The sequence below is a fragment of the Rhinatrema bivittatum genome, chromosome 2 (assembly GCF_901001135.1).
Source record: "Rhinatrema bivittatum chromosome 2, aRhiBiv1.1, whole genome shotgun sequence".
Lineage (NCBI taxonomy): Eukaryota > Metazoa > Chordata > Amphibia > Gymnophiona > Rhinatrematidae > Rhinatrema > Rhinatrema bivittatum.
This window is the reverse complement of record NC_042616.1, coordinates 823,380,040-823,395,320: the sequence shown is the minus strand read 5'-3', so window position 1 is coordinate 823,395,320 and position 15,281 is coordinate 823,380,040. Positions and strand designations below refer to the sequence as shown.

The following is a 15,281-nucleotide window of genomic DNA, read 5'->3' as shown; positions in this document are numbered from 1 at the left end:
AGCAGTGGCTGTCCCCAATTCTCTCCTCCACTCCTGAGACTAGCTAGAGAATGGTAGATTGTGTCTCTTTCCTGCTATTCTGACTATTCCTCACACAAGAACCTGGTGGTGTGCGACACAACAGCTTAGGAGAAGGAAACTTCTCAGCAATATACTGTGACCACCGTCAGAGGCTAAGGCAGCACACATATCTGCACACCTCAGAGGCCGGGAGCTCCAGTGCAAACACTCAGCATAAGCACCTAACAGCGTCCGTGGATGAAGGAGGCAAGGAACCTAACAGGTCTGAGGCGCTTACAGCCCGAAGATGGCAGAAAACAATGCACGTCTCACAGTACATAATAGGGCTGTACCTTTTCTACTGCTGCCTCTCTCTGGCTCTTAGTCATATTGGAGTGAATGCAGACAGCCTTCAGAGGAGGAGGGAGCCCCGACACCTGCACGAGAAAAGGCAAGGGAATTCAAACAGGAAGCCAAAGATCTCTTCCAGACCAAACAAACTTACTAGTTAGATGTTAATACTTTTCCATGGGGAAAAACCCTCTAAACAAACTAAAGGCATTTTACTGAATCTGAATAAGGTGCATGAAAAATAGGAATTTTCACTATTGTCAATTCCCATTTCATTAATTCTCACACCATAGTGCGTACAATACCCACGACCAATAACCCTTCCCCTTTAACAGCTCACAATGAAGCTCAGTCTACTCTTCTAAACCTGTGCCTTGAGGTGACCTCATTCTGCTTGGATTCTGCTCTGTCCTAATGACTGCTATAGTAGAACTTCAGTGTCAACTTAACAACATTTGAGAGAAAAAAAAAAGGAAAATTGGTTTTTACCTGCTAATTTTCGTTCCTGTAGTACCACAGATCAGTCCAGACTCCTGGATTTTGCCTCCCTGCCAGCAGATGGTGACAGAGAAAGTTTCACTGACACTGTACAAAATTCAGTGTGCCACCTGCAGTCCTTCAGTAGCCAAAATGACAGCAAGAACCATAAATTTCTAAGCAAGCTTCTAAGCAAACTCACTCCCCTCCAACAAGCCAGAAGAAGGTGAAATTGCCCAAAAAGACAACGGTAAACTCATTTTACGAGCAGAGGACACCCCCCCAAGTAAATGGGCGGGTTTCTGGACTGATCTGTGGTACTACAGGAATGAAAATTATCAGGTAAGAACCAATTTTCCTTTCCCTCTATGTACCCAGATCAGTCCAGACTCCTGGGATGTACCTAAGCTCCTCTTAAATCAGGTGGGACCTGGAGAATTCCGCTCTTAGAACACTCTCACCAAAGCACAGGAAAGCCAGAGCCCTGACATCCAAGCGATAATGTCTAGCAAAAGTGTGCATCGACTTCCCAGCAGCTACCCTGCAAGTTTCATACAGAGATACTAGTGACTCAGCCCTGGAAGTTGCCTGAAAACGAGTCTAGTGCACCTCTAAACCCTCCGGCAACGGGCACCCTTTAAAAATGTAAGTCGACTCGATCGCTTCTTTCAGCTACCGCACAATTGTAGCCTTAGCCACCTTACCTCCCTTCTTTGGACGACTCCACAGTACAAAAAGGTGATCTGATCTATGGAAATCATTAGTGATCTTTAGATACCTCAATAATGCACACCTCCCATCTAAAAACCTAAGCTACCCCACATGAGGCGTAGAGGAATCCAAATCCGAAAAAGCTGGAAGTTCCATTGACTAAGATGGAACGCTGAGACTACCTTAGGCAGAAAAGAAGGCACCATGCATAAAGATACCCCCAGATCTCAACACGAAGTGCCTGGAGCTTTGAAATTCTCCTGGCTGAACAAATAGCCACCAAGAAAACCACTTTAAGAGTCAAGTCCTTAACCATAGTCCTATTTAGGACTATTTAGGTTCAAACCGAGCCTCACCCCAATGCTCTAAAGACTAGATTCAGATTCTAAGATTAGGTATGTGCAAAGCCCGAACCTTTTGGTTCAGGCTTCATTTTCGGCCCGCCGCGAGAAATATCGTATTTCCCGTGGTTCGGGCCTTTGAAATTTGGGGGGACCCGAATTTCGGGTTAGTACGCTAACGGGAGTTAACGTGCACTTAAACAAATATTTCCTGAAATTTCAGGAAAAATTTGTTCGGGTTTCGGGGTCCCCGAACCTGGACGAATTAGGCAATTTTGTTGAAATTGCCTAGTTCGTCCTGAACGAATGCACATCCCTATCCAAGATGGACAAAAGTTCTGCACCTGAGGATGCAAGTTTCTTAGCTCCCCAAAGGAACAGTATAACATCCAGATGTGCAGGCAGAGGCTACCCTTGCACCCTACCCTGGAGACAACCCAATGTTGCTACCTAGACACCGAGAGTTAAAGGCCAGCCTTTTGATTAGATCCTTCCTGTACAAAAGCTAAACTATGCAACACTGTAGCCTGAACAGGCTGAGGCTGCACTCCGTCAACAGCAGACCAGGACTCAAAGACCTCCCAAATTCGCACAAAAGTCAAGGATGTAGGTGGTCATCTAGCCTGCAATAAGGTGGAAATAACTGCTTCGGAATATCTCCTCCGTCTCAGCCCAAAAGCGAAGCTGTGAGACAGACGTGAGCAGCCTGAACCAAAAATATAAGGCCCTGGTAGAGAAGAGTCGACCAATGTCTGAACCTCAGCAGCCTGTCTATGCCCATGTTAATCATATCTGGGAACCATGGTTGACATGGCCACTATGGAATTACCAGGATCACATTGCCCGGATGTTTCTCTATACACCGCAATCCCTTGTTCACCAGAGGCCATGGAGGGAACACAAAGAAGAATCCCTCAAGTCCATGGCAGCATCAGAGCATCGATTCCTTTCATAACGTATTCTCTTCGGCAGCTGTAAAGCCTCAATGCCTTGGTGTTCTCATTGGTCACCATTAAGTCCATATGGGGATACACTCATCTTCCAGGAATGAGACATCGCTGCCTCAGACAGCTCCCATTCCCCGGGGTCTGACTTTCTTCAAATGAGAAAATCCGCCTGACTGTTTTCCATTCCAGCAATGTGAGATGCCGCCAGCCGCTCCAAGTGCTGCTCTGCCAAGAAAATCAAATCCCTGGACTCTCGAGCCACCACCTGATTCTTGGTTCTGACTTGATAGTTGATGGAGGCCACCGTCGCCACACTATCTGATATGATCCATATTGGATGGCTGCATAACCACAGCAGACAGGCAAAGCAATGTAAACTGCACGGCTCTCATCTCTAAATTGACTGATAGACTATGAGGCCTCCTGTTTCAACCACTGGCTCTGCATAAACTGATCTTGCCACACCACCCTCTATCTTGAGAGGCTTGCATTGGTGGTGACTATTACCCAAATACAGAACCTCTAATTCTGCACCACACTTGAGATTGGTGCGAGTAAGTCACCACGAAAGACTGTCTCTGACTTCTGTCTCTAATGGAAGAGGAATATGAAACTCTTCCAATAATGGATTCCAGCAGGAAAGAAAAGCCTCCTACAGAGGACGCATATACAAAAACATCCAATGCATTAATTCCAAAGTTGATGCCATAGAACCTAGGAACTGAAAATAGTCCCAGACACTGAGCACAGAAAGATCTAGCAGATGTTGAATTTGACTCTGTGAGAAACACTCTCTCCACCAGCATGTCAAACTGAGCTCCCAGATACTCCAGAGTTTCAGAGAGGACTAAATGGGCTCTTCTTGCTAGCTTCACCACCCATCCCAGAGACTTCAAAAGCACATCGGTACCTTTTGTACTGATTGTCGACAAAGATCCTTGATTTTGCACGAATGAGCCAGTTGTCCAATTACGGATGCACCAAAACACCCTCCTTTGAATTGTGGGCACCATCATCACCATCATCTTGATGAAGGTGTATGGAGCAGTCGCCAAAGGGAAAGGGTTCAAAACTGAAAATGTTCCCTTAGGACCATGAATCTCAGGAATCTCTGGTCCTCCGGCCCGATATGCCTCTGTCAATTCGAGAGATGCCAAGAACTCTCCCTTGTGTACCACTGCTATGACGAACCTCAGAGTTGGACCTAAGTCTCCATGCGAAAATGGGGAACCTTGAGAGTCGCATTTACCGTCTTTAAATACAAAACGTGCCTTCCTTTTTTTTTCAGAACCACAAAATAGAGGGAATATAGAAAATTTTTAAAACTTGTTTCCGAGGCATTCCACTGAAGACCAAATAACACTTTACGCTTAACTTAAATTGACTTCTGGCCACACTGAGCGTGTTTTAGGGTCTGAGTCAACAAACTTTCCCCTGAAGACAACCAAGAGCAGCCACCTTAACCCTTCATCAAATTCACAGCCAAACCCTTGACCAGACCCTCTTGAAGAAAGGACAGAATGTGAAACACTGTAGACTCTAGAGCTCATACCCTATTAGCAATACACCAGGACTCAAACACCATCGAGACCCTCAGAAAAGGAAGAGAAGTATATTCTCTCCTGGCCTGCAACAGCATAGCCATAACTGATTCAGGGTATCCCCTATGTCTCAATCATCACTTCTCAAAAGCTATGCCACTAGACAAAAGTGAGCAGCCTTGTCTGAAAATATGGAGCCCAGACAAAGAAGGCCCAGTAGATGACCAAAACGTGGAGGACAGTCTACAGCCAAATTGACTAGATCCACGAACCATGGCCAACGTGGCCACTCCGGAACCACCAAAACTACTTCACCCAGATGTCTCTCGATTCGCCGCAACACTTTGCCCACTAGAGGCCAAGGAGGAAAAATGTAAAGTAGAAGGGCGACTAAAATGATAAAGGGGATGGAACTGCTGCCCTATGAGGAAAGACTAAAGAGGTTAGAGCTATTCAGCTTGGAGAAGAAACGGCTGAGGGGGGATATGATAAAGGTCTTTAAAATCATGAGTGGTATAAAACGGGTAAATGTGAATCGGTTATTTACTCTTTCAGATAACAGAAGGACTAGGGGGCCTTTCATGTAGCTGGGTTCAAAAAAGGTTTGGATAAGTTCTTGGAGGAGAAGTCCATTAACAGCTATTAAGCAAGTTTACTTAGGGAATAGCCACTGCTATTAATTGCATCAGTAGCATGGGATTTTCTTAGTGTTTGGGTAATTGCCAGGTTCTTGTGGCCTGGTTTGGCCTCTGTTGGAAACAGGATACTGGGCTTGATGGACCCTTGGCCTGACCCAGCATGGCAATTTCTTATGTTCTTATGTTAGCATGTAGCACCTTTGAAACTAATCGGAGAAAATTCTTTCACTCAAAGCACAATTAAACTCTGGAATTTGTTGCCAGAGGATGTGGTTAGTGCAGTTAGTGTAGCTAAGTTCTTGGAGGAGAAGTCCATTACCTGCTATTAATCAAGTTGACTTAGAAAATAGCCACTGCTATTACTAGCATCAGTAGCATGGGATACACTTAGTTTTTGGGTACTTGCCAGGTACTTGTAGCCTAGATTGGCCACTGTTAGAAACAGGATGCTGGGCTTATTGGACCCTTGATCTGACCCAGTATGGCAATTTCTTATGTTATTAACTTCCTGAGGCCAAGGCACTTCCAGAGCATTGACGCTCTTAGACCCGTGCTCCCTCCCTTCAATTGAAAAACTGAGTCGCCTTGGCATTCCGACAAGTTGCCATTAAATCCACATGGCGGCAGCCCCAACCCTCGTGGATGAGCTGCATCACCTTCTTTGACAGCTCTCACTCTCCTGGATCTAGCAACTTGCGACTCAAAAAATCCACTTGGACGTTTTTGACTCTTGCGATGTGCAACACTGCTATCCGTTCCCGATGACAGTCCGCCCAAAGAATCAATTCTTGAGCCTCCTGAGCCACTGCCAGACTCTTGCTTCCTTCCTGCTGATTGATGTAGGCCACCATTGTCGCGTTGTCAGAAAGGACCATCACTGACCGACCTTTGACCAATGGCAGAAAGGCAAGTAACACTAAACGTACTGCTCTGGTCTAAGTGACTGATAGATCAAGAAGCCTCTGTGGCGGACCAGCAGCCTTGAGTGGACTGCTGCTGACAAACCACACCCCAACCAAATAGACTGGCATCGGTTGAAAGAATCACCCAATCCGGAATCTCCAGCTCCACACCACGGGCCACAATGAAACTCAGAAGCCACCAAGAATGACTTCCCTGCCAATGCCCTCAAGTGGCAAAGGAAAATGAAACTCCTCCGAGAGCAGATTCCATCGAGACAAAAGAGCTCTCTGCAGGGACCTCATATGTGCGAATGCCCACAGCACTAACTTCAGTGTCGAAGCCATCGAGCCCAGTACCTGCAAATAATCCCGGACCTTGGGCACAGACAACCCCAACAATTGACGAACTTGCCCCTGCAGTTTCAGAACACGCTCCTCTGTGAGAAACACCGTGCCCCTGAGAGTGTCAAACAAGGCTCCGAGATAATCCAAGGACTGCGAGGGAACCAGATGACTTCGCCAAGTTTACTACTCAGTACAGTGACTCGAGAATGTGGATCACCTTCTCAACCGAATGACAACAAAGGTCCTCCGACTTTGCCCTGATAAGAGTGCACTAGAACTTCTTCCTGATGCAAAGCCACCGCCACCAGTTTGTTGAAAGTGCGTGGCACCGTGGCTAACCTGAAGGGAAGAGCCTGAAACCGAAAATGATGTCCCAGTACCACGAATTACAGAAACTGCTGATGATCTGGATGAATGGGGATGTGCAGATATACCTCCGTCAAGTCCAGGGAAGCCAGGAACTCACCTTTGCAAACTGCCGCTATCACTGACCTTAGGGTTTCCATCTGGAAACGCGGCATCTTGAGCGCTGCATTTATCCTTTTCAAATCCAGAATCGGACGAAAAGAATCTTCCTTCTTTGGAATGACGAAGTAAATGGAATACCTTCCTGAGCTTCACTCTTCCCATGGAACTGGAATTACCGCTCCTAGCTTCCGCAATTGGTCTAGTGTCTCTCGAACCACCAATTGCTTTTTTTTGTGGGACCGCAAGTGGAAACCAGAAACAAATCCCGGACGGGCTGAGCAAATCGCGTAGCCGTCTCTTACTACACGGAGGACCCACTGATCCTCGGTAATTTTGGCCTCACTTTTTGTGAGCTGTCCGCCAAAATAAGGGACCGAAGTAAGAAAAATCACGCTGTCCCTGTGCTTTCCGACGGCTCCCACGTGCCCCAAAGGAAAAAATAAAAACGTTTTTCTTTTGAATAAAACTTTAAACAAACAGAAAAAGAGGCACTTCCCTGAAATAATGCAGCAGGTTCCGTGAAGAGCCAACAGACTCCGGTGATCCCTCAGGGCGAATGATCCGGGACCCCCGGGTATCAGCCCTGTGTGGCCAGGGACACGAGCAAGAACAGGGTCCCCGACTCCCTGCTCGAGAGCCTCAAGCACTAGACGGGATCGCCCCACCAGGGCCTAATTATCTTCTGGGAGGCGAAGACAGAAAGCCTATTTTTCCTCTTTTTCTTCCAGTCAGACTGCAGGATTTGCACCTCCACCATCTGCTGGAGACAGAGAAATACTGAGGGACTGCAGGTGGCACCTCGTCTTAAGTGTCAGTAAAACTTTCCCTGTCTCCATCTGCTGGAAGGGAGGCAAAACCCAGGGGAGTCTGGACTGATCTGGGTACGTACAGGGAAATGCAAATTTAACAGTGGCGTGAAGTACATGGGAGACCTCAGTTAATTTGGGCTGGTATCTGGAGTTTGGTTATATTCTTACTAACCCAGAGAGAGGGCAGAGCAAATGTGAGTTCATAGCAGAAATTATCAGGGCTTCAGGGTTAGCAGTATGGGAGCTGTAGTACAGGCAATGGAGGCAACAGAAGCAGGCCCAGCAGCGGAGATAACACCAGGTAAAATAGTGCATGCCAGAGAAACAGAGCAGAGAGATTCTCCGCCTCCATGTTAACTCTGGTTTGCATCATCAAACCCTCCACGCTTCCGTCTAAGCCAGTAGTGAGGCAATGCCCCGGCATGGTGCAGTGGGACATTATTCCTTGAATTACCTGGTCGTCCATCAGCGATACTAATGGGGACACCACTAGGGTAATGCATTTTGATCTTTTAGCGTATAAGTATGCAGGAAGCTGGTAGCACAGAGACTTCCCCATTCCAGTGGATAGGACAACCAACGTGGACAGACCTACAACAAAATGACAGTCAGGAGGTGGGAGAGCACACCAGGCGACAGCCTATAACCACATGCAACACTTTAATGGGCAAGAGCCTGCACCTTTCATGATCTTTTCTTACGGAACATGTCACTGAAGAAACACAAACGGGAAAAACAACTAATGCTATTTAAGAGAAGAGACTTAATATATCATAATTACATTTTCATCTGTTACAAAATATGTAATTTTATTAAACTGCAAGACTGACCAAAATTTTACTAATCTAAAAATGAAAGTGAAATTATAACCTTTGACAAACATATTTATAATTATTTTTCATGCTTGATGATAATTAAATTAATCAATATATTTAATATTTACAAATTAAACCATGATTTATTTTATTTATTTATTTAAATTTCTTATATACCGGCATTCGCGATGGGAGTCGCATCATGCCGGTTTACAAATAACAAGGTGTGACAACAGAATAAATACTTAATAACTTAAAAACATTAACATGTGATAAATGATGATAAATCATTTTACAACCACAGCATAATGTTACTGCTACCTCTACAAAAAAAAAAAAATTACATCATCATATTGGGTGTGAAAGGGGAGGAAGGAGAAAAGTTCCACACGGAGCAAAGTGAAAGAACGTGCAGAAGACTAGGCCCATCACTGCCTCCACCCGTATACACCTCCACCCGAAGTGTCCCGTATACACCTCCACCCGAAGTGTCCCGTATACACCTCCGATGATAGTGAAGCATGTCTCTCCCTGGTGCTGCGTCCTGATTCACCGTCCCACCCTACCGACACCTGGGCAGGCCACTCCGCCACTGACTGCTGGAACCAGCGCACACGGCGTGGACACTGACGTGACCATACGTGCGCGCAGGCGCATCCCAAATCCATCCGCTCATTCTGCGTGTATTGCTCTGGCATACTGCTGTTTATGTGCACACAAGCAAGTCAGTACATGCAGATACGACTTGCACACACTCACACACACACACAACACTGAGACAGGAAAACATCACCAGCACACAAACTGCCTTCATAAAAAGGGGAGGATGTAAGATAGTGCAAGGAGTGTGACACTTGGTGACATGGGAGGTATTTGAGGAGCCCATAGAGAGGAACTGATGTATGAAAATAGGGTCATTCTAGTATATAAATACAAAAAAAAAAACTAACTAGCAAGGGTACCTGAGAGTATCCTCATGATTGCAACCTCCTGGCCAGCTCTGAAGGAGCGGTACCCCAGCTCTGACAGAACCTTCCGCACCTCTGGAGTGGTATCTGTGTCACATAAAGAAAGGCAGGAAGGTTTAACAGTGTTTGTGACCCAGCGGGGAGATCGCACTCGTGTTGACTTCCTTAGTGCTGGTGCATCTGGCACTTTCGTCTTTAGTATAATAAAGCCCATTCCTGGCCTCATGAGATCTTGGATTACAGTCATTAAAGACCAATTTTATAAGATCAGCTAGCTCAACCTTTCCAAAGGTAAAGTATCCCAGTAAAGCTATGCACGGTACCCACCCTGCCCCATTACTGCTGGCACTGTGCATCAGACAGCTGCTGTGTACACTGTATCCCCACCGTTACTGGCAGCATGGCGTGTCAGGAAGCAGCAGGGTGCACCATACCCACACTATTACTACTAGGAGGATGTGACAGGCAGCTGCCACGTATTGTGAATAAAGTAAAACTGCTTATCTGTAATGGGAGCTCTCCATGAGCAGAAGAACAAATCAGCCACATAAGTGGGTGACGTAATCCCATGCCACCGATGTGGAATAAAATTCTCTCTGATCTCACCCTGTCTTTCTGAGCATGTGTGAGATTCCCCTCTCAGCCACCACCGCGCAAGCCCCCTTCAGGTCATTTCCAAGCTGAGCTTCAACTTCTGGGAGGCGTGTGGGACTGTGTGGCTGATTTTTTCTTCTGTCCACGAAGAACACCCATTACCGGTAAGCAATTTCACGTTCCCTGTGGACAAGAAGGAACAAAGCAGCCACACAAGTGGGGGACTCCCAAGCTAAGAGTTGCTCATTTCTTTTAACATTTTTTTTTGACAGTATAGAAAGAAAGCAGCCCATAGAAACTGATGTTGGAAAGTTGAAGCAGTTATTGAAATAACTGAAATATTGTTGCCAGAGGATGTGGTTAGTGCTGTTAGTGTAGCTGTGTTTAAAAAAAAGGATTGGATAAGTTCTTGGAGGAGAAGTCCATTACCTGCTATTAAGTTCACTTAGAGAATAGCCACTGCCATTAGCAATGGTTACATGGAATAGATTTAGTGTTTGGGTACTTGCCAGGGTCTTAAGGCCTGGATTGGCCACTGTTGGAAACAGGATGCTGGGCTTGATGGACCCTTGGTCTGACCCAGTATAGGCATGTTCTTATGTTCTTAATCATCTGTCCAAATATATCTGTATAGATGGCCAGTTGGCAGCCTTGCAGATATCTTGAAAAGAAGCTTGATGTAAATAGGCATAGAAGATACTGTGGTTCTTAACTGATGAGCCTTTAGCTTCTGTGGTAGGCGAATTTCTACTTTAGAGAGATGCAGTGAGATAAACAGCTGGACATTCTTTCCTATCCACCACTTATTTAATTTCTATTCCACTTTTCAGCCACCTTAAAGGGGACTGCAGTCAGGTACTCGTGGGCCTCTTTGACCAGTATCAGAGCTACTTTTAGCTTTGTAGTTGACTCTCCAGGGAGCTGGGCAGGTATTCCATGGTTAATTCATACTGCTATCTACGGTAATCAAACTTGCTTTTTTTTCCTATCAATAAGCAGGATGAATGAGCCATTACATTTGGGGCATCCCAAGCAATTACTTAGTATGCAACCCGGAACCCCACCATGGAGAGTCGACTACAGAGAGAACACATTGTACAAAACTGCATGACCAAATTTACCGCCAGTCTTTGAGAGATTATCAAGAAAGTAATAGGACATAAACAAATGAACTGAAGACCAAGTTGCAGCTTTGCACATATTCTTGATGGGTACTTCTCGAAGATGAGGAATAGACGATGCCATGGCTCTCACTTGAGTTTTTATAGAGTGTGTGACTTGCAACCCTGCTAAGGTGGAGCAGTAGTGAATGCACTCAGCAAACCAGTTAAAGGACGCTTAGTGACCTCTGCTCCTAGCTTACTGGGGTTGTACGAGTTGAATAGCTGGGAGATTTGATGATGCAGCTGAGTGTGTCTTTTGGGATATGCTAAGGTTCATTTGCAATACAACGCGTGGAGGGCTTTTTTGCCTTCATGCACATGGGGCCTTGGAAAGAAGGTAGGCAATACAATGGATTGAATGAGTTGGAAAGCCAAGACTACCTTTGGCAGAAACTTTGGGTGAGCACAGAGAACCATCCTGTTGTAGAAAAATTACATATACTATATGGAGGATAGCAGACAAGAGCTTGGAGTTAGCCAAAGTCACTGCGAGGTGAAAAACCACCTTCCATGTCATTGTGGACATTGTTGCTATTACAGAGACATGGTTCAATGAGTCTCCTTATTGGGAAACAGCCATCCCAGGGCAGAAAGGGCAAGAAAGGGGGAGTAGCAGCTCTTTATGTCAAGAACAATATCCAAGCAACTGAAAGGCAAGAAACATGAGGTAAGGAAGAAGCATTATAGGTTGTCTTAAAAAAAACAAAACAAAAAAAACCCAACGAGCTGGTGTTTCCATCTACATAAGAACATAAGAAATTGCTATGCTGGGTCAGACCAAGGGTCCATCAAGCCCAGCATCCCGTTTCCAACAGAGGCCAAACCAGGCCACAAGAACCTGGCAATTATCCAAACACTAAGAAGATCCCATGTTACTGATGCAATTAATAGTAGTGGCCTGTATATCTACACTGCTGTAGTATACAGGCTTCCAACTCAAACAGAAGAACTGGACATAAATTTGATCAAAGACATCCAAAAGGTGGGGGGAAAAAAGAAGTGTTGCTTGTTAGAGATTTTAATCTGCCAGATATAGACTGGAGTATCCCTACTGCAGAATCTACAAGTAGTAAGGTGGATGGCCTTCCATGGGCTCTACTCAAATAAATGGTATTGGAAGTAACGAGAGAGGGTGTCACATCCGACCTAGTGCTCACAAATGGGAATGATGTTCTAAAGTCCGGGTAGGTGCTCACCTGAGCACCAGTGATCATCTGATGGTATGGTTCAATATCACAGCCAGGATAGAGAGAAGTCACACGAAAAGCCAAGCTTTGAATTTAAAAAATTCAGACTTTGTCAAAATGGAGACATATCTGGAGCAAGAACTAGATGCCATGGCTAGCGTCAGTCTCGAGCAAGCACTCAAGGCTTGGCATACCAGGGCTCTCTAGGTGGAAGGGAAGTGAGGTGTGCCCTTGCGGTGGTGAAGATGGTCCAAGTCTCGGCCACTCCGCCGACCTAAATGCCCCAGAAGACCACAACATTATGGTGGTCTCTGAACAGTCCTCCGACCATTCCCAGCCCTTTCGGACCTGCCGCAGGGAGCAGCACAGGCAGCAGGCTGGATGGAGGTCAGGAAGGCACAGGACTGAGCGATCAAAGCAAGGTCTTGGAACTTGGAACAAGGCACAAGTGGAGTTCAGGACAAAGACAGGAACAAGAGGGATGAGCTGGAACCTCAGGCACCCTACACAGCCCACTGTAAATGGGCGGACCCAATGGGCTGGTCACGGACCATGCCGTCTCTTACGCACCCTACACAGCCAGGAGGCTGGTCGCGGACCACAAGAAGAGCGGGAGAAGCTCGGAAAGTCATTTAGCACAAGGTAGTGGAAACCTCTCGGATCCTCTAGAGTCAGAACTAGGCAAGGCAACGAGGAATCTGCAGACTCAGAAAACAGGAGGAGACTCTTGGAGGCACGGGTCCCACATTCTGGCGTTTGGACCAGACACAATAGGAACACTGTAACACACAGGAAGTCCAAGGAAGACATAGCCTAGGTAGACTAGCCCCTTGCTGAAGCAAGGACTGAGAGAAGAGGAAGTCCTTTTATAGGACAGGAAACAAGCAACTCCCTGGGAGGAGTTCAGATGGGCCACACCTGGCTGGCCCTATAATTGGAGAGAAGAGCTGTGGACCAACCCCTAGGGAAAAGGGCGGGGCCCAAACCAGGAAGTCCAGGCAAAGACTGAAGCAGGCCTCAGGCAGGCCCCAAGGATGTCGAAGGCCTCCTAGGCCATGGAGCAAAACCTGGACAACCAGATCAGGCGAGGCCCCAGCTTCGGAGTGGCCTCCAGAGAAAGGTGAGAGGCCTCCCGTAGCTCCAGCTACGGGAGGAATCATAACACTAGAAGACTAGGAGAAAATGAGTGAGGTGGAACAGTGGACCAAATTAAAAGATGTTATTACAAAAGGTAACAGATCTATATATTCAAAAAGAAGCAAAAGTAATAGGTAATAAAGAAAGCAATGTATGATTAAATAGTAAGTCATAAATCAGCTGAGGCTTATTTACCAGAGAACAAGTGTTAAGAGCAGCACAATTTAGCTCACACAGATTCTTCCTGATTCAAGAGTAATCTATGAGAGCAAAAAGGAAGTAGAAATCAGATAAAGAAAAGATGGCTGCCTGATAATATGTGTTTCAGATGGAGAATAGTGATATGAATATTTATCATTACCTGTAATGACAGAAATGGGAGATTGAAACATAGTATCCATTTTACCAGAACAAGCTAAAGGTAAAACCCTAAAAAAAAACAACACAGTAGAAGATACCAAAAACAACTTCTATTAAAAGAAGACAAAAAAAACCTCAAAAAAAAAAAAAAAAAAGCAGCAAATAACTATACACAAAGTCCATAACAAAGTCCATACAAAGGAACAGACTAAGGAGCATGCCGGAAGCACCATGCTCACACCTTTGTGCACGTGGCACCTCCAGCATCACAGCAGGGAAGATATCTGGGCTGAAGGCTGATGTCACTGAATGGGAGGAGTCATCATGAGCATCATGCAGGTAGAGTAAAAAAAAAAGCACCAAACCCAACCAACTTGAGAAAGAGCAAGATAGAGAGAGGCACTTTCCAGTCACCTAAAAAGCAGCAGGCCAGGCCAATAACATTAATAAGCCTCCGGCGTCACAGCAGGGAAGATATCTGGGCTGAAGGCTGACGTCACTGAGGGGGAGGGGACATCAGTGTCATGCAGGGAGAGTAAGAAAACACCAAACTCAACCAATCTGAGATGTATGGATGACCACCAACCCTGAGCCATCTGTCCTTGTCAGGCTGGCATCGGTAGTCACCACTCCGCTACCCGGGATCCCCAACTCCACTCTTCACTCTAAATTGGCCCAAGAAAGCCAGTGTGAAAGACTGGACCTGGCTATCCCTTGAAGTGGTGTCTGGAGCTGAAATTCCTCAGAGGGCCAATTCGGGAGAGACTGTATATGTGTGCGAATGCCCACAGAACTAAATCCAGCGCAAAATCCATAGCGCCCAGGACTTGCAAATAATCCCACACTTTGGATACCAAAGCCACAATAGATGATGGTCCTGAGCCTGCAACTTCATCACCCTCTCTGCCATAAGGAACACTCTTAAGAAAATGCCATACTGGGTCAGACCAAGGGTCCATCAAGCCCAGCATCCTGTTTCCAACAGATTCCTAACCTGGTATCGAATCTTGCCTCCAGATACTCCAGGGATTGGAAGGGAATAAGACTGCTCTAATCTAGGCTCACCACCCAGCCCAGAGACCACAACTCCTGCATCACCCACAGCAAGGAATGATGTCTTCTGACTTTGCCTTGAGGAGCTGTACCAAGAACAGGACTGCGGCTTCCACCACCATCACCTTGGTGAAGGTCCAAGGAGTAGTCGCCAATCCTAACTGTAGAGCTCCTGGAACTAAAAATGCTCACCTAGGGCCAACCGCAGAAGCATCTGAGATCCTGAGAAGCCTCTGTCAGATAGATGCCAGAAACTCCCCTTTGCAAATTACCGCTCTTAACTGACTTCAATGTTTTCATGCAACAAGCTACCTGGAGTGCTGTACTGAACTTCTTCAGGATCAGAAGGGCCCGTAAAGTGTCTTCTTTCTTTGACACTCCGAAATTATCTGCCTTTCCCCCATTTCTCCAGAGGCACAGACACCTTTGGCTCCAGATGCTGTAAATGCTTCTCGCGTGGTGTGCACGGTGTCT

General features: G+C 46.1%; 1 protein-coding gene across 1 annotated transcript in view; it reads right to left on the bottom strand.

Moving 5' to 3' along the window:
- Nucleotides 1-15,281, bottom strand: part of RECQL4 (RecQ like helicase 4) — a 160,153-nt gene that overhangs the window by 101,176 nt on the left and 43,696 nt on the right. The window contains 3 exon segments of the mRNA XM_029592339.1: nucleotides 354-437; nucleotides 7,985-8,121; nucleotides 9,308-9,400. Coding sequence (XP_029448199.1) covers nucleotides 354-437; nucleotides 7,985-8,121; nucleotides 9,308-9,400 — 314 coding nt within the window.